Source organism: Furipterus horrens, unplaced genomic scaffold (genome assembly GCF_987537825.1).
Source record: "Furipterus horrens unplaced genomic scaffold, mFurHor1.1.pri manual_scaffold_5, whole genome shotgun sequence".
NCBI lineage: Eukaryota > Metazoa > Chordata > Mammalia > Chiroptera > Furipteridae > Furipterus > Furipterus horrens.
Genome location: NW_028327175.1, coordinates 45,897,084 through 45,917,635, shown reverse-complemented (window position 1 = coordinate 45,917,635; position 20,552 = coordinate 45,897,084). Strand labels below are relative to the sequence as shown.

The 20,552-nt window shown below is 39.1% G+C and overlaps 1 protein-coding gene and 1 non-coding gene across 4 annotated transcripts in view; one reads left to right on the top strand and one right to left on the bottom strand.

Annotated features, from left to right (window-relative positions):
* Positions 1-20,552, bottom strand: part of ARHGEF28 (Rho guanine nucleotide exchange factor 28) — a 283,144-nt gene that overhangs the window by 120,540 nt on the left and 142,052 nt on the right. For all 3 annotated transcript variants that reach the window (XM_090276382.1, XM_090276380.1, XM_090276381.1), the window contains exons 8-9: positions 13,317-13,369; positions 12,673-12,733 (exon numbers count right to left, since the gene is read on the bottom strand). In XM_090276382.1, the coding sequence (XP_090132508.1) occupies positions 12,673-12,733; positions 13,317-13,369 (114 nt within the window). The remainder of the gene's footprint in view (positions 1-12,672; positions 12,734-13,316; positions 13,370-20,552) is intronic.
* Positions 5,112-5,218, top strand: LOC150008521 (U6 spliceosomal RNA). The gene has a single exon (XR_016511462.1). It is a non-coding gene; the product is annotated as a U6 spliceosomal RNA (small nuclear RNA).

Sequence of the window (20,552 nt, the reverse complement as noted above, 5' to 3'; positions counted from 1 at the left end):
TATAAATATCTGGGCTCAAACACTTGGCTCTGTCACTTATTTGCTTAGTGGCCTTAATCAGGTCACTCATATTTTCTGATCCTCAGTTGCTTCATGCAAAATGGGACCATAACATCTATACTTCAAAGATTTGTGAGGATGAAATGAGGTACTAGTAAAGAACTTAACATAAGTAAGTTTTCAATAAGTTTTAGCTTAAATATTAAAGTTCCTCTTCCATTATATTTCTCTTCTACACTATAGACACTGAACTATTCCTATCTTAACCTTAGAATAGCTTGATTTTCAAAACCAAGACATGACAATGTGCAAAGAAGTTCCAACAGTATCATACCAGGCAGAAAGAGGAGGAGAAGAATTTGTTTTTCTTCCCTGTTCCCTTGTTAGACCACCAGAGACCACAGTTTTTAACACTGCTAGACACCATTCTTGAAAAAGTCATAAAAGTTACAGACCAGAGGAGGCAAGGTCCTAAATTCCTGGACAAGCCTGTCCTGGACAGCTTGAGCCAGTCTGGTGACCATTAAATGTAGCCTCAGGTTCTCGCATTAGGTGAAAATCAGAGATGGTCAAAATCTTCCTCAAAAATCTGTTAGAAGAACACCATGTCACTGAAGTTCAACATAAGCAATTCTTGTTGAAGAACAACATTACTTTGGTTGGGCACCTGGGGAAATGGTTGGCTTTCATTGAGAGACCATGTTATACAGAAAATGAGGATCTTTATAAGCACGAGTCATATCCATGTGGTAACACGTGCTCACTTATGAAAAGCACGGTGGGAACATCTCCAGCGTCACCCTCACGCAGGGACATTAGACTCACAGAGTGCAAACATGGGTGGAGCCAACCAAGGTTTAAATTATTATTCTCCCTACCTCCCCATCCTGTTTTATACTTTTAACAAAGCCCATAAAATTGAATCCACATATATCACTCATGAATTGGGAGCTTGGTGCAATCACTGCGGTCATAAATTAGAATTCTAGGATTCTATCATTCATAATATCACCTTACTTTTATTTTTTTGCAAGTTCAATTTTTTAGGGTGACATTGGTTAATAAGATTATTTCAGTTTCAAGTGTACACTTCTATGACACATGATCTGTGTGCTGCGTTGTGTCGTGCCCACCACCCAAAGTCAGACCATCTTCCGTCACCATGTATTTGAACCCCCTTCACCCTTTACTACACCCCCACCCCCTTTTCCCTCTGTCAATCACCATTCTGTTGTCTGTGTCTGAGTTGTTGTTTGTTTTTTCTTGTTTTCTCACTTGTTGCTTTCAGTTTTATATCTCACATATGAGTGAAATCATATAGTTCTTAACTTTTCTAATAATCCAATTAAAAAATGGGCATAGGACCTAAACAGACATTTCTGCCAAGAAGATATGCAAAGTGCCAACATATATATGAAAAGATGCTCAATTTTACTAACTACTAAGGAAATGCAAATCACAACAACAATGAGACACCTCCTCATACCTGTTAGAATGACTATTATCAACAAGACAAGTAAACAGTTGGAGAGGTTGTAGGGAAAAAAGAAAACTTCATTCACCTCACTTTCAAAATAAGAATTTTTTTATTTCTCATCTACTTTTATTAACTTGATTTAATTCAACAAATAACGTGCATCCTGTTTCAGAGGTTCTGATATGCCCCCTTATGTCACTCTGTTGTCTAAGAAAAAAATAGATAAGATCTAGAAATCCAACAAGAGGACATTCCTTGTGTTATGATATATCCATGTGTAGTATACAAAGGAAATGCCTAACACACTTCAAGCCAGGAAAATAACAGATTTTCTGACTTAAGCAACATACTGAAGAATTATATTGTCAAAGCTTCCACCAGCATTTTGTATTGCTATAGATATTGGTTCTACTCAGATGATTCTCTTAACAGAAAAAAAGATCCTTGGTGAACACTATTTTGTTTTACACTTTGAAGTTCCTGGGCATAACCTGAAAGAAAAGAATTAGGACAAACTAAGTTTTTCTGAACAATAAATTATGAGGAATTCTGAATTTACCTAGGAAGGGCAGCTGTGGATAGTGGATGGGAGGAGCCCTGACGGTGGGAGAGGCAAGGACAGGAGCAATGAGTCTAGACAGAGAAAGGGCTGAAGGGTAAGAACGCATCTTGTCATAGTCTAAGGAGAAAAAATTCCTCAGGGTAGGAAGCGCCAAGATACTTAGGGACAGCAACATCTACAATTACATTTTAGGTTCATTCTGATAATGTTCCAATCCCAATTTTCCCAAACATGACAAAAATGTTTCTAACATGCCACATACTTATTCACAAACCTATTTTTATTAGTTTTAACACTCACAGTTCAAACTTGTCCTATAGACTTTCACATGGTTATTCACATGTAAATAAATTGACTATGAGGTATAAAATGCACAAAGGATTTAAATAATTAGTCTTAACATGAACTCTAAACTGTCAATGCCACAGTTCTGAAGCTAAAATTCACACAAAATGTAATGGATGGCTCAACTTATATATGCTCCTGGATGGAACAGTGTTGCTTCTAGGTCCTCTCAACTAACAGGGCAGGGAAATATATGTGTGTGTATGCACATATCTACAAATATTTCTCTATACAACCATGCCTATCTGTATTAACGAATCAGGAGTGTATACTGATGGCTACAATTAATTCATTAGCACATGAATCATTCTAGCCTCCTCCCCTGGCTTATCTATAAACTCCCACACCAACAGTGGGAAACCTGGCACCTACTATCCATAACCCACTTACTTGATTGTTCATTTCAGTAAACATTGATAGTAGTAGAGAATTGTTGACTTGTACCCCATGGGAAACAATTCAGTCACCTAGAAGAGAACGCTTATGTACAGTTTCTTTTGCCTCAATTCTTACAAACTCTACTCATTTCCAAAGGTACTGAGGTCTGCATCTCCCAGCTCCCCCAACAGTAAGGTATTTCACACATTTTTTTTGTAGTTAGATCCTTTTGTCACATTCTGCATTTCATCATAGGATCCTCCAACTTCTTAATATTTTTTATTTGCTCACATTAAACTTGACTGTGCCCATAAGTTCTATGGTTATGACAAGTGCAGTGTCATGTATGCAGTGTTACAGTACCAGAAAGAACACGTTCACCACCCTAAACAAAAGCCCACAATGACAGGAATATGTAGAAAAGACAGAAGCCAACTGAAAGAGTTGCCATTGCCAAAGCTAGAACACCCTGAACAACAAATAAAGCAGTACAAGATTATTACCCGAAGTATAAAATAAATATCCATGAATTCATACTGACATAACTAATTGAATAAAAATAAGTGGGAGGATATAAGTCTCCCATATAGAATTCCAAATGGCTTTTGTAGATATTTTACCCACAAGGAAGTACATAGATAACTTCCTACTCATGAAGTATGAGAGGGCATATCGTCCCTTCCTTCCAAAGAGTACAGTATTAAAAGAGCAGTGGGAAAGAGCAATTTTACCATGGAGGAACCTGACAAACCCTCCCTGTGCCAGGTAATTGAGGGCATCATGAACAGTGATAAGTATATACCATTGATATGAAGTGATGAAAATGGCACTTTACCTCTGTGGACTTCCTCTCAGAACCCATAACCCCTGTTTAATGATGAAAAAAATATACCAGAAAAATACCATTTGAGGGACATTCTGCAAAATACCTGACCAGTACTCCTAAAATTGTCAATACCATCAGAAACAAGACAAGTCTGAGAAACTCGCACAGGCAAGAGAATCCTAAGGAAACATGACAACTAAATGTAATATGATATCCTGGGACAGAAAAGGAAATTAGATTTAAAAAATTTAAGAACTCTAAATACAGACTTTAGTTAATAATAATGTATCAATGCTGGTTTACTGTCAAGAAATATGGCATAATAATATATAATATTATTAGCAGGAGAAACTAGGGAAGTGGGGATATGGGGACTCTTTGTATTATCTTTACAACTTTTCTATAAATCTAAAACTGTTCTAAAAAATAAAGTTTAAACATTTTTAAGGATGAAGACAAAAAGTACAAAAACTATGTTGATTAAATGTTTGGAATTCATATTAAAAGAATGTTTGTATCATTTATTCAGATGTATAGAATTTAAGTCAAGCATAAAATTCCATTTCCTTTTGCTTCACTTACTAAGTGAAGTTACCATGTAGCTCTAAGGAAACTAATTGGACATTAAAAATTATGTGATGAAAATAATTTTATTTTTCTATAAACAAATAGGGTCTCTTTGGGGTTAACTGGTCCCAAGAGTTAACCCCAATGAGAAGCTCCCATGTGGCACCTGGGAGCAGATGAGTCCACCTCAGTTAGAGCAGCAGAAATCCTCTTGGCAGACAAATCTCAGAATCTGGATGAAACCCAGCTAGCTTACTTGAAGTTTTTTTCTTAAGTTCTAGATACCTTTAACTTCACCCTTTATTCTGGTGTTCTGTTTGTAATTTTAAGTATTATAAAGAAACAACAGATTATTTACTACTGGATCTCCTACTTGACTTCTAATTGCATCACTTCTCTATATTTTGGCTACACATATTCTTCATCAGCGTCTCAGAGACAGAATACATTCTGTTGACTTTCTTGCCCATGCCTGAAGTAAGGGGCCATGTTTCATAAAAATGCCTTCTAAATTAGTCACTCTAAAAGTTAAAGGAAATTGTCCCAATAAGTTGTTAGAGCTTGTACTGCCTGGCATGAAACTAACCAGAATCTTAAGTGCCCTGAAGTCCCTTCCAGGGGATTAACCACTGGTACTCAGTGAAAAGCAGGCCTAAACGTACATAAACACATTTACACAGCACTCAAGCCCACAGCCCAGAATCCCTCTGTGAGGGCAGTGCTTTCATTAAGTGTCTGTACACACAGGTTGTCTGAAATGTTTCAACACAAGAAGAAGGGAAGCAATTCCTGAGTCAAATTTTAACTTTCCATATAAATATTTTATAAATCCTATTTCCAGACTATATTTCATATTTTTCATTTGTTTCATAATTACTTGTAGTTTCCTGAAATGTTATAGTTGTTTGAAATTTATAAGCTAATCATTTGATTTAAACATCAAAATAGAACCTTTAGTTCTCGCTTCAGCAGCACATGTACTAAAATGGGAATGATACACAGAAGATTAGCATGGCCCCTGCACTAGCATGACACACAAATTCGTAAAGCATTCCATATTTTTGATGAGTGGATCAAAAAACTGGTACATTTACACAATGGAATACTATGCAGCAGAAATAAAGAAGGAACTCCTACCTTTCATGACAGCATGGATGGAACTAGAGAGTGTTATGCTTAGTGAAATAAGCCAGGAGGCAAAAGACAAAAACCATATGATCTTACCTAATACAGGAAACTAATGAAGAAAACAATCAAATGAGCAGAACAGAACCAGAGTCATGGAAACAAGGAACAGACTGACAGTGACCAGAGGGAAGTGGGGAAGGGGCAAAGGGTCTAGTCAAGGAACAAGTATAAATGACCCATGGACCTGGACAACAGGGCGGGGACCGACAGTTGGAGGGGAGGGAGGTGGGCAGGGAAGGGGACAGCAACCGAGGGAAAATGGGGCAACAATAAAAAATAGAACAACAATTAAAAAAATAGAATCTTCAAAAATGGAACCTATGGAAGTAACTTATTCACTAAGCTTCTTTATTTGGGGTTGGAAATATGATTTTGAAAAATAAAATTTTTTAAATTCAGAGAAGATACTACCATTTCCCCTCCCTCAGCTACATTTTAAAAATTAAGGTGGTTTGTGAGATGAAAAGGGCAATTCAGATTATACTACAGCGACTAACGCCCGAAACATCAGTTATCATCGTAATGCCCTTGTAACGTTAGTGGAAATCCAGCTGCCCTGCCTCCCAACTGGTGCGCCTCAAAGGCAATTCAAGTAGTTAGGAAATTTTTCAATAATTTTTCCCTAAAGTTTTCACATTTCCCACAATGATATCAATGGTGATAATCATTAAACGTTTGCAAACCTAATACAAATGGGCTTCTGTTAATTGCTTTTATAATCTAAATTCCAAAAATGTGGAAAACCTGCAAGTCAGGGGTGATTTCAGAATAGCCAAACTCCCTTAAGTTAATGAACTCTGTCTGGGGATGTCAACCTAGGCCACACCTGAGAATCACCTGGGGTGTCTTTGGAACTCCTGAAGGACAGGCTACACTCCAGACCAATTGCATCACTTCTTTAGGGGTGGATCCAGGGTCTAGTATTGTTACAGCTCCAGGGTAGTTCCACTGGAATTAAAACTCGGAAGAGTTTAGAACCATAGGATAACTGAGTGCTTAGATTAGCAACTCTTAACCTTGAATCACTTTCATTTTGCTTTTTTTTTTAACCCTAGTGAGCAAACATTAAGTAGGATTTAAACCCATCACTGCTTCCTGGCCTTGGAAATTATAATTTAAGGTAGTTTGTTTTTTTTTAATCAGAAGAAAAGACAATATGATAGACTATACAATTCTAGTAAGGCTTTAGTTTCTTTATGCTCCCCAGTCTGTAGTATACACTAATCTAAAATAACCCAAAATTCTTTCTTTTAATTTATGGTATAAGAGTCTGCCAATAAATACTCCAATTGTCTAATTTAATTTAAAAAAAAATGTTACACTTGCATTCCACAAGGATAATTTTATCCAAACAATGAAGCCACAAATATAAAAGGCAGGATATTCATGATAAGAGAACCAAATTGAGTCTATAATACTCAATGGAATTCCAGTAAGTCAGGAATTTCTTCTATCAAACACAATTTTTAAAACTTCAACAACTGAAAAAAGAAAATTTCCCTTAATAAAAGGAGTGAAATTTGAGCAAATTTCTACAAATAACTGCATTTCCAGTTATTGGGATATTTTTCCAGCCCCAGACCCTTGATTTTTTTCTTTCCTTCTTCTTCTTTCATATTCTCTCTCTCTCTCTTTCTCTCTCTCTCTCTCCCTTCTTTTCATTTTTACTTTAGCTTATTTTTATTTATTTAGTTTTAATTGAATTTATTGGGATGACATTGGTTTACAAAGCCATACAGGTTTCAAGTGTAAACTCAACAAAAAATCATCTACACACTGCATCGTGTGTTCATCACCCCAAGCAAAGTCTCCTTCAGTCCCCAATTTTCCCCCATTTGCCTACCTCTACCTACCCCACCCCACTTTCTCTCTGGCTATCACCACACTGTTCTGTTGTCTGTAAGACATATATATATATACTTAATTCCTTCACCTTCACCTTCTTTCACCCAGCCCTTCAAAACCCTCCCCTCTGACAGCTGTTAGTCTGTTCCATGTCTCCATGCCTCTGTTTCTATTTTGTCCATCCAATTTATTTTGTTCATTAGCGTTCACATCTAAGTGAAATCATAGAGTATTTGTCTTTGTCTGACTGGCTTATTTCACTTAGCATAATAATCTCCAAGTTCATCCAGGCTGTTTCAAAGGGTAAGATTTCCTTCTTTTTTTACGGCAGAGTAGTATTCCATTGTGTAAATGTTTCTGCAGCCTGGGGCACAGAGATACATCTGCCAAAAATTAGGCTTTAAAACTTGTTTTTCAGAAGAGTAGGAAGCTTTGTTAAGGTTCCCTCTCCCTGTTTATTTTTTTCATATTTCATGCAACATTCTTGAGATCCCAACATAGATACACATGTTATCAAATAATGGTCAACAGAGGGCCAGCTCCTGGATCTTGATTCCTCATTTAAGATCTTGTTAGGCACCCTGGCAAAATTTTTCACAAACAACATAAAAACATTTTTATAAGCTTTTATAGCTTAGTAGCATTAATTCCATTTCAAAACTTTTAGTTAACATAAGAAGAAAGTAAATAGTAACCTAATAGGACTATTGACGACACTTTTCCACCCAGCTCACCTCTGAAGTCCATGGGCCTGGAGCTCTCCCAGACAGATCCATAAATGGAGATCTGGGACAGAGTTGGTACTACACCCAACATTCTGTTTCAGAGGGGCTGTTTCTTTGCATCTTCCAACCATTTCCTTCCAGTTGCCCTTTGCTGGCATTTTCCTAAGCTTCCTGTGTGGGGCCTTTGTTTCCCCTTCTTAGTCCTGTCTAGTTACAGAAGGCCTGTGTCACACAGGTTGAGCAATCTGAAGCTCCTCACTGCCTAATGTCTGTTTCTGCTTCCTTTTCTTCCCAGTTGGTCTGGATGCAGTTTGGGGTATCAAGCCAGGTTTCCTTCCACACCCCACTTTGGTTAATATCTCCCTTGTGCCCACCCTCCCAGTCCCAACACCACTGAGAGGCTTTCCGTTTCTCATATCTTGTAAAAGTAACAAACAGCAATAGCAATGAAGTGACCCAAAGTGTTAAAGAATAACTGGGTTCGAGTCTCAGCATGTACTGACAACTAGGCCACTCCATAAAATCAAATAATACATATTATTTTTAAAAGGGGGCGGTTCTGGCCCATAAATATTAAATACACTTCTAGGAAGACTCTATGACATTTTCCCTTTCTCCTTAGAAAAATAATTCATATTTTTGATAGAAAAATGTACAGAAACATTTTCAGCTACCTTCTGAAATGGACCATACTTATGGTATATGATGTTTAATGAAAAAGCAGGACATAAAAGTCTATTGTTTACATGATCACAACTATGTAAACAACATATGCATAGGAAAAAAATACTGGTAGGAAATATACCAAATTTTAATAGGAGCTGCTTTGGAATGGAAAAATTATAGGGATATTTTTCTTTTGTTTTTTTACTTGTTCTAAAATTTCTGGTTTTTCTACTATGAGCATTTATTACTTCTATAGTTTAAAAAATTAATTTTTCCCCAAAAGCTATTCAGCAAATATTATGTTTAAAATCTTCTCTGGCACTTACGCCAAGCCTACTGTCTACCAGCCAAACCTGGGAGAGCAGATATTGCACCGCCTCGTGCCAGAGCTTCAAGATACTGGGACTTCCCAAGCAAAAAGGATGATGCCAACCAATGCTATCACCACCCCCCCTAGTGTCCCACCCTACCTCCCCTTCATCATCCTCCCATGAGGAAAGTTAAAACATGCTCATATGCCCTGGCCAGGGTAGCTCAGCTGTTAGAGCGTCACCCCCATACGCCAGGGTTGCAGGTCTAATTTCCAGTCAGGGCACCAGGGCACAAAGAAGAATCAACGAGTGAATATATCAATGAGTGAACATCAAATTGATGTGTCTGCCCATCTATCTCTTTCTCTCTCTCCCCCTTCTCTCTTCTTCTCCCTCTCCCCTCTCCCCTTGCTTTTTCCTTTCCTCTCACTCTCTCTAAAACCAATCAATAAACTAAAATATTTTAAAAACATGCTCACATAGTTCTTGCTTTAATAAGTCAGTTTCACATCCTTTTTCCCCCGAACAGTCATACAATATACAGTTTTAGCCAAGTAAGTTTCAAATAATCTTTAGTCCGATGCAACAATGGCTGATCAATTATTGCAGGAAAATCAGCTTCAGTATGAGTGTCACTAAATCTGGCTGTCACACAACCTCATCACACTCTCGAACACCACTTGCTGAGAAAACAGGAGTCACCTTCTAGGAGCTTCTGTAATTCATTCACCGGAGCTACCAGCACTCTTGTTTCCCAGTCCTCAGCAGAACTTAACTTTTAATTGGACATCTCATTTCTAATCAGGCACAAGGTTTAATTTTTTAGATTCAATCTTTTAAAAGTTGAATTTGCAAGAGAGTATCAAATCAAGGCATTTGCAGCTTTGCCGATCCGGGGATCGTTCAGGTACCTTTGTTTGCACTTGGGATCCCGACAGGGCAGCCGGAGCTCGGCCATCCCATTGCATTCCCACCACAGCTGTCTGCTTGTTCTGAGCAGATGTTCACTTCCCTCTCCCAGGCACAGCTGCCCACTATTTCTAAGTGATACTTAGCCCCCTATACTTCTATACTTCTACCGGAGACTAAAAGGACCCTTGCACCAAATGGACCCTTCCTTCCTTCTTAATTTCTGTATTGATCCACTTCATCTCCTTTCTCTTTTCCCATTTCTTCCAAATGCTTTGCCCTCTCCTCCCATTCTACCTGCCATGAATGAAGGAACCACACACTGAGGTGCCCCTCTCTCCACTGTGACAGCAACAGAATTGGATCCCAGCCCTTTAACTGATACCCTTTGAGTAAAACACCAGGCCCTTACACCATCCACAGAGTGGGGCCATAACTCCCGACTCACCATAAATGTAATCCTATTATCACTACCCAATGAGGTGGTTGGCGGCACTGGCTTGGATGAGCTTACTAAATATTATCCACTTGAGACATTATCCCTCCAACCAACATTTTTGGTGTATAAATTAATGGCCAGTATGATTCTTGATGCTTTGATGGGTTAACAAAAACAATACAGAGTTAACTTCCAGTGCAATAAATTAAATGAAATTTAACAGTTGTTTCCTCAGTCACACTAGTCACACATCACACATTCTATAATCATATGTGGCTCTTGGAGAACATATTGAACAGTGCAGATATAGAACATGTGCATTGACAGAGAATGTTCTGTGGACACAGCGCTGATGTAGCGCCTGAGATCACACCAAACTCACATCACACCATTTTTAATAATACAAGTCAGCAAACACATACACCTTGACCCCACATGGATCATCAGCCTTTCCCTAGAGACCGAGCAGAATATGAGCACTTATAAAATAGCAAAACAGTTTGGCAATGGCCTTGGGGAAAAGCCGTTTTCTGTTGCAGACTCCAGCTTGTCATCTGACTCTTGCTCACTGCCTGTTGCCCCTTTCTCTGTCTCAGAAGGTTCTTTTAAAATCTACTATCATTTTCTCTGCATAAAGTCAGTTGACTTTCATTAATCCAAAAATGTTCAAGTTAACCAAAAAGCAAATGTTAGCACTAGGAACAATCACTCACAATCCTTTCATAAATCACTGGATTAACATCATACATGGTTGTTTCTCTCAAATCCTTCATTACCATCCTCCTCAGACACAACGGCGTTCCTGACAAAACACCTGGGTTAGCCCAGGCTACTACAATATCTTTAACACGTGTCTTCTTTACCCAGCAAGTAGGTCGTTCTGAGAATGAAGTGAGTTTTTAAAGCCTAAAATTAAAATAATCCTGGTATTTCATCTTTTTAACACCCAACATTCCTCCCCCACCAGCAATTCGTCGGGTAAAACATTCTTCAGAGCTAACATTCCTGGGAGCACAATGCAATTTATGGATGAGACATACTCTATGCATGAGCAAGGGCTATCCTCCTGGCTTCGGTGGCTGCAGCACTCCTCCATGCGGAGAGGATGGCTTTCATTTCTCCTTCCCCTCCCCCCTTCTGAAAGTCAATTATTCCTCTTACCTTATATAGCAGAAATATTAAAGGTGTGCGCACTGCTGGGCACGGTCTCAGTTTCTGTTCCAATTTCAGTAGCACTTCATGCGAGGAGACCCAGCAAATCACTGCTGGCTGGTGGCCAAGCTACCAGCAGCACAGCCAGCCAGCCCTGAGGGCGCTTCCTCCTCCCCAGCGTCATTCTCCATGATTTCCCAACTGTTGTAGCTGCTCTGTGAGTGTCCGCCAAAGGCGTCCACAACACGCCATCGGCCTCCAGGGAGCAGCCTGACCACTGGGCGCTGCAGGTCCACCCACCCTTGTTACTTAACACACCCCGGGCATTGTTTTGGTTTTCCCGGATTTCACATGAGCCTGAGCATTCTGCTGCCACTGCCACCACCACCTCACCCTCTGCAACGCCTGAGGCTGCTTCGCCCTCGTGCTTTCCAGGTATGTGAGCTGCCTCAGGGTTGCTGAGCCTGCAGAAACCAAGTAGGGAAGCCTGTGCTTATCTGCTTTCCACTTAGCCCAGAGACTCTCACAGACCCTCCAGGTGCCCAGACAAGCTCAAACCCAAGGCTTCCTCGGGCTCTAACTCAAAAAAGGAGTCTGGGGCCCAAATTCGCCCTGAAGAATTAGAAAATGTCTGGGAAAGAGATTTGGGAAGGTGTCCTCAGGCAGTTGTGAACGAGAATGCAATTTCCAGGCCCAAGGGAAGAACTACCTTCACCTTGCCAAGGAAGCCCTGGTTCCTCTGAAGGACACTCACAGCACAGTCACACCCCAGGACAAGCATCTGGTCTTTTCCCGAGGCTGGGGCATAAGATCCTATAGACTCAACTCCAAAGGGGCCCCACTGGATATCAAAATGGGATAGTGGTAAGCTTGGGGATTCCAGGGCCAGGCAGAAGAAAGTTATGAGTCTCAATTCCACCACTCACTCTCCCCCAGGGGAGTCACTTCACTGACGCTGGTAGTGCCAACTTCATAGGAATAACAAGGTAGCATACGACAGGTCCCAAGCCAGAGCTGGCTCAAGTAAAATTGCTCAGGAAAAGCTTTCATTGCTTTGTTTAGATTGTTTTGCTTTTTAGATGATAAATGGAGATTCAACCCCTAAAGTCATAGTATTATAACTGATGCCGCAAAGAAAATTTGTCTGAGTGGGTTTCAAGAAACACATAAGGCTCCAGGAACAAAGACTTTCTTTTTAAAATATATTTTCTTCTTGTCCTCTGTATACCCAGGATTGTGATACCCTTATGAGTGCAAAGGTAAGCAATTGTTTGGAACCTACCCAGCTCTAGACTGTCCTGGTCTTCGTGTTCATTCAGTGGAACCACCAGGTTTTTCACACACTGGAAAAGATAAAGTCAGGTTGTTGTTGTTTTTTAATTACTATGTGCCACATTAATGTTTTATACTTCTTGTAATCTAGAAAACAACCTCAGAGAACTTCAGTAAAGACATGTTACATGTATCACTACACATGAACAGAAAACTGCTCTTGTCCTTAATTGATATTATTTAAAACCTAACAATAAGAGAAGGATCTGTCCCACGCTGAAACATAACAGCAAGCTATCCATAGGTTATTTTATTCTCAGACAATCTCTCCCAGGTTACTCTAGCAATCACATGATGGGCAAACATCTGCGGTTATCAATCCCCAAGTACAAATTTGTTTTGGAAAGTACATTAAGTTATCTTGCACAGAAAATTTCAACCTAGAAAGATAGCTATGTATGGTCATAAAGAGTAGAAATAGAAAATTCAATAAAGAAAACTGAATTTCAAGTTATTCTGAATGTGACTTAGGGCACATCCTTTAGGGTTTTTTTGTTTTTTTAAAAAATTGTATTACCACTAGATCATCACTTCTACTTCAACTCTGGAGAGAAGTACAGAGAAGAAATTATGAGGAAGGCAGGGTATCATTACCTTCACATCCTCCTGTTCAGGCGATGATCTGCTGGACACCAAATCCTTAATCTCTACAAAAAGAAAAATTTTCATCAGGATATGCTGATAGAAGTTTTTGTTAAAAAAAAAAAGAGAGAGAAAAAGAGAAAGTAGATGATGAATATAAATAAATTGCCCAGGAGCTGTCTGTATGAAGCTAGGTTTTTTGATTAAGCTTCTTAAAAATCAACTCTCCGCAGAGCACAGTATCTCATACCCTCATTGCCCACATTCGGTATATCTGTGTGGACCAAGATGTAAACAAGCCTGGAGCGCTCACAGGAAATCCTGAGGGAAAAAAATGATCATTAATAAATGTCCTTGATTCGGAAGGAAGGCTGCTCACTAACGGAAGGCTCTTCAACATAGCGCAGATTCTAAGGACATGACCTGTACCCACCTGAGGAAGTCCTGTACATCTATTCCTCAAATACCAAAGATTTCGTGTTTCAAAGGAGCATCATTCATTCTAGCTGAAGTCTGGCCTTTCCTCTGGCACTGGTGAAAGTCAAGAACAGACTGCAACCTCGGACCGTGGCCAGCTCAGCACTGACAAGCCGCAGGCATGCCGGGTCCCTCACTCTGAATAATCTTTCCTGGAAACATCAGTGGTCAGGATGTTCTGGGATGTACAGGAAGGTTCACTTAAGGGGTATTTTTCTCTGTGCCTTGACTTATTGGTTCTCTTCCCAAACACTCCATTGCCGGTAAACAAGAGCCACTCTTGTTAAATAATCACCAACAGTTAGTGTGGACCCAGGAAAAATAAAAGCACGGGCAGATGGCTAAGAATCTGTGCCCTGAATTTGTATGAATATACAACATTATGGGCACTCAGGCTCTGCTCTGGACCCCTCCGCTCCCATGCCCCCAGGGCGCTGCCTGAAGATGATTCCGGGGGAACCACACTGGTTTTCCCAGCAGGTGCCATTAACTATGTGTTCTTTACTCTACTTTGCATGCCTATTAATTTAAATCACCTGAGACCTCAGACCTCCAAGTGGACTTTTTTCAAGCTCCTCTCACTACCTGGCCACAATGTCCAGAGTTCTCATCCATGTTTCTGCTTAGAAAAAGTATAAGGGATTCACTGATACCTTAAGGCGAGGATGGAGAGGGAAGTCAACTTTCTCACTGGAAGGATGTTTTTCAAAAGCTACAAAGCAAAAACTTTGAATTTGCTTTCTATCAAACAAGTAATAAGATGTTTACACTCCACAACAGTGTACTGTTCTTGAATTTATATTAGCTCTAACAAGGACAAATGAAAAAGGGATAGCCTCAATTCTGTGTGGTCATGTCAACTGACCTCAACAGGGCATATGTAAGGACAAAGCAGCAGCTGACAGCCTGGGCAGCTTTGTTCCTGGAATCCCCTGCTACCTTTAAATGCACACACCACACAGGGCCTCCAGGTGGCAGCAGAGTAACATCTGCAGGGCAGCATAACAGCAACGTGTGTCAACTGGGCTAACTTCACCCATCAAAAGCCTGCTGTTGAAGCGACGAAGTCCAAAGCTTTTCACCCCACTGCACAGATGCAGAAAGGTGACGGGAAGCACCTACTATGCTGTTTACCACATTATATTATCATAGTAGGGGGTTACTAAAAATTGGGTATAGTGGCAAAGATATCCCCAACATGTTAAAAAAGAAAGGGAGGGAAACCAGAACCAAAGTTTCAACAGACACATCTGCACAGACATCAAGAGTCACACACATTTTTCTTTTGTCCGTTACAGAATATTCCTTTAGAGCCATCTCAGACCACAGGCTCTTAAATCATGATGATTCTACATTTCTAAAGAATCCTATACCTACATTAGTGGTTCAGAAGAATAGTATATATCTTATTCAAGATTGGTAACGAAGAAGGCAATATTGTGGTAATCCAGCTCGCAAGAATGAAGAACATGCGTACCCCTGGTAGTATGTTCACACTCCAGCTTCCTGCCCCTCCTACAAAGCTCGTCTTTGTACATTGCCAGCCTAAAGTTTTCCTCACCGTATAATGTAATTCTATTGCATTTCAAACAAACTATATTAAAATAGACAAGTCTTCATAAAATGTGTACTCCATCATTTAAAAGATTAACTTACAAAGGTATAAAACCTTTATCCTAAAATCATTAAGATATTTGTGACAGTGTGTAAATTCAGGATAACAGTCTATCTTTAATCAATCTAGGTTTATACAGAACTACATCTTAGAGCTTTCAGAGACTTTGGCACTCATTCTACTGGGGTTTAATTAAATTACTCCAGGAGAGTTTCTGCTAAATTGCTAGGATCCTTTTACACTCACCCACTGTACCACCAACTGCACAGTGCAATCAAACCACTCATTGCTATAGCAACCTGCAGCAGATAATGATATCAGTAACTCCAAGCTATTCTGTTTGAAAGACCTATTAATCTTGCCTTCCAGGCCCACCCAGAAGTAAAGATTTACCCCCTCTAAATCAGACTTATCAACTTCATAAACATACTTTTTATTGCCAAACTACAATATAAATGAAACAAGAAATACTCTCTAATAATCATGTTTACCAGTGACACTGCACCAGAGAACGGGGTTGTCAAAACAGGGTTAAGTAGCTGTAAGATTAATATCAGTGTCTTAAACAGATTAGCCTAATAGATCTCAGTTCCGTGCACAAACCTGTCTCCTCCTTTAAAATGGGGCCACAGAGGCTATACTCAAAAAAAAAAAAAAAAAAAAAAAAAGGTTACATTGAAGATAGAGAATGTTCAGTAGTCTCCTTTAACTACAATTTGCTGTGCCATCCAACTCCACCCCTCAGGGAGGAGGCAAGAAGAATCATGTTCAGAGCCAGCCAGACAACTACTGCCATTTCATCCCCACCCTCAGGTTCGACTGTCCATGGTCAAGTGCACAACTGGGTTAGACTTGCAAGGCCACATCAAAGGCACAACTGGAAACAAGGGCCATGCTCTCAGCTTGCTCCACCCACTCCACTAATGCCCAGAGGGACCCTTAGGCTTTTGAATCCTTTTCTTCCAATAGACTGTGAGTTCTGGAAAGGGTGGGTCCAAATTGATTTTGGTCCAACACTTGTATCCACAGTGCCAAGCAGAGTGCCTAGCACATTGCAGGTACTGAATAAATGTTTCTCTCCTCCACCTGGATCTGATGGCCCATAATACCTAAAAAGATCTGGTAGATCATTAGGCAAGCTGGGGGGAGGGAGAGGGGGTAAGCCAGGGAAGGCAAAGTTGAATTCCTACTTCAAACACTTCCAATACTAGCACTATTTTATTACTACTTTTGCACTGCCAGATTGATCAGACAGATGAATACTTTTCCCCTTGCTTCCTCCCACCCCGCCACCGCTGTGAGACCAAACCTACCCTTTCCTCTCCAGTTGTGCATTGGTGTTTCACATATAACTTTACTTGCATGTATCACTTTAATGTTTTAGCCTAGTGTACATGTCTAGTCATAACTGCCAGAGAATCAAAATGGCGAAGGAAACAAATTTGAGAAACTATCTACCACTCTTAAGAGGCTACCACAACACTTTGACCTTCTGTTTCAGTATCCCAAATTACATTTCTTCCCTAGAAGTGGGATATGAATAAGAATAAATATGGACTGGGAGATACAATGAGTCATTTCTCTACAGAATATCAGTAGGAGCCCCGTCAGTTCACAAGCCCCAACATTCCATTGGACTCAACAAGCTGAACCAGGTCCCACTGAGCTCTCAGGGAGGGCACGTCAAGGTGAGAGAAGAAATTCCTGCCTTCCAGCAACTACAAAACATGTTCCTTTACAATATAACTTTTATATTTGTACTCGGCATTCTTTCAGAAAGAATTTAAGATATCTTTCTGGAAATGCAGTTTAAAAAATTATTTGTGACATTTTGGGCTAAAAAGTAATTGTTTAAGAAAATTTGAAAAGGACTATGAACAAGTAATCAATAAAACCACTGTTAAAGTTTTAGTATATACTCCTTCCTCCCCATACATATATTTTTGTCACAGTTCTATTGAGGCATAACTCAATACCATATTATCCACCCACTTAAAAGTGCACAATTCAGTAATTTTTAATATATTCGAAGCTGTGCAATCACCACCACAATCAATTCTGGAACATTTTTATCACCCCAACTTGAAACCTCATACACATTAGCACTCACTCCCCATTTCTCCTCAACTTCCCCCTCCACCTCTCACCCCAATCCTAGGCAACCACAAGTCTACATTCTATCTTAAGGGATTTGCTATTCTGGATATTCTATATAAATGAAATCACACAATTATGTGGTCTTTTGTAATTGCCCTCTTTCACCAGCATGTTTTCAAGGTTCATTCATGTTTTAATGTTATCAATACCTCATTCTTTATTGCCAAACACTATTCTGTTTTATGTATACACCATATTTTACAAACCCATTCCTCAGCTGATGGACATTTGCATTGTTTCCACTTTTTGGCAGTTATGAATAATGCTTCTATGAACATTTACATACAAGTTTTTATGGAGATGTTTGTTTTCATTTCTCTTGAGTATATGTCTAGAATGTAATTACTTGGTCATATGGCAACTATGTTTAGTATGTTTTTATAATGCACATTTTTTACATCTCTAGTGTATAAACACACACACACCATAAAATCTCAACTAGTAAAGAATGTATTCATGGAGGAAAAAAAAAGATACGCTCAGCCACAAAACTGGATTGCAACCATCAACTAAGCAGAAGCTCTAAATCATTATATTTCAAATTGAGATCTGGACATAATTTTCCTAATTTACTTAATTATTTGAATTAAATGGGGTAAGTCATCTTTCAAAGATAAACAAGATTCAGTTTTGTTCCTAAGACTTCACTTAGATCCTACTTATATCCAGAAAAGAAACCCCTTTGCTATATTTTCAACTAAAGCTCACTTCAAATGTATTGCACTCCTTGGTTGATACGTGTAGTTAATGCTTGTCCCTCCTGCCAAGCCTGCAACTCTGGTGCAGCTAGAACAAAGCAACTGCAGCAGGTGTGAACAGAATCTGTTGTATCTAGGTGAGCTCAGCAGAATCTCCTCAGATTCTTTCCAAATCAAACTATGATTTTTTAATTCTGTGATAAACTGAGGGTGACAAGAAGGAGACTTTTTCTTTGTGTGTGTGAAAATATACTAATATCATTAGAATAACATACAAAATGAGCATCGTATGAGCTTGACATCCTACTTTTGTCCTTGGTGAAATTTTTTTCTATGGGCAGGAAGAGAAAGTGGGTTGGCAAAGTCAGTCTCTAAAGAAAGTACAGAGAAGGCTGGACCACTTTGTACAATGGAAAACAAAAAACAAAAAACAATCACACATCATCTTCTGGAGCTGGTAAGTACATTCTCTGGGTAATTATCTTGAAAATGTCAAAACTCCTGACTCTTATGTGAATGACACTGATCAAGTGTTTGGATGGATAGGCCATACAAGGGTTCAGGTAAGAACTGTGCATCCATCCAACTGAGTAAACCCCGCTGGAGAATAGCTTTCCCAATGCTGTTCTAAGTGCCCCCTGCCTCAGGTCCCAGCCATCTTGGTGCAAAGAATCTACATCTTGATAAGGCATTGCAACCATATTTAACAGTTGTAAAAAGGCATTGAGTTAAAGCATTTAGAATGAAAAAGTTTGGAAAGGAAATGTTGCACGGATAAAAACCCTCTTGTTCTCCCAATAATACCTAAAAGGAGACATTTAAATAAAGTGTACCACACAACTTCCTCTTCACATTTCACTCACTCAGAGCACACAGAGATGGGATGCACCCCTGTCCAGAGAATGTTCAAGTAAAAAAGTATGCTCACCTTGTCACTGTAACACAAACAGCTATGCCCTTCAGTCTTAACCCTTTGAGTGCCATGTGTAATTGCTAAAATTCGTGTGAGAAATGCCAGGCTATTTTGTTGAGAAATTCAGAGTTTATGAAAAATGTCTATAAAAACATTATTATTCATAATAATTTGCTGAAAATTTCATGGCGTATAGTAAATACACTCTTCTTTTGTAAGCAGTGCTCTTTGATGCAATTTAGCAAAAAATTTATTGCATTAAAATGATTTTATTATAATAATTATTTTAGAAAAAATAAATTCTTTCCTTCAATATGGCTTTTGAAGTATAATATATGGCATAATATAAAACCTATGATTATAATTTGAAAAAACACATAGCAACATGGATAACAAGCAAGAAGTATGCCAAATAGTGCATAAATTTTTGGAAAAAAGAAAACTTCATAATGTACAAAAAAAATGAACACAAATAGCATTCACACTAGAGACATGTATCAATAGATACCAACAATGAAAAACAGTTTATAAACAAAATGCTAACTGTATACTGTGAAGCAATAAAAATGTCCATTAGCAAAAGCTTCCTTCTCATACACACTGCATAGAGTTTCAACAATTATTACAAAGATAAATGAAATTAAAAGGACTGTTTAAAATTAAGTAAAAATTATAACAGAATTTAGATGTCAGTATTTGAACAAGTGTAAAAATTCAAAATTTGGATCAACGTGAGAAAAAGTTATATCAATATATAACCTGAGGTATAAAAAAAGAAAAACATAAAATACAAATTTTACGAATTTTTACAAATTTTATTTACATTTATAGCCATCGGAAAAAGAGTCACTGGGAGTGACACCAGCACTTTTGGGAATATTGTCAGCACTGCTCACAGCGATGTGGGCACTCAAAGGGTTAACCCATATGTGAGCACCACTAAGCCCACTCCAGCCACATGATATAGCTTGCACTCACAATGACAGAGTGTTGACGGGTTGTCAGATACTGGCCAAGGTGCTCTATCTTTATTTTCTCATTTAAGTCTTCTTATGAAGGAAGTATTACATGACAGTCCCACTCCACTATTTTCTACAAAAGAAAACACAGCTAGTCACCTGCATAATGCTCAGGAGCCAGCCTGTGGCAGAGCTGAGGTTTGCAGCAGTCTGCTTGTTGCTGGTGTGTGTCATTAAGACATGTCTGCACCTGTGGGTCACAAATCTCCCGTCATAAGAACTTTATGAGACAGGCCAGCCATGTGGAAGAGAGCTCATTTCAGGGCAATGATTTTAATGTTGCACTTTTCCATCACACAAGTGCTGGAGGGATCCCTAGACCAGCAGTCCAAAGACTAACTCGGTAAATATTCTGTAAAATAAGGGTGG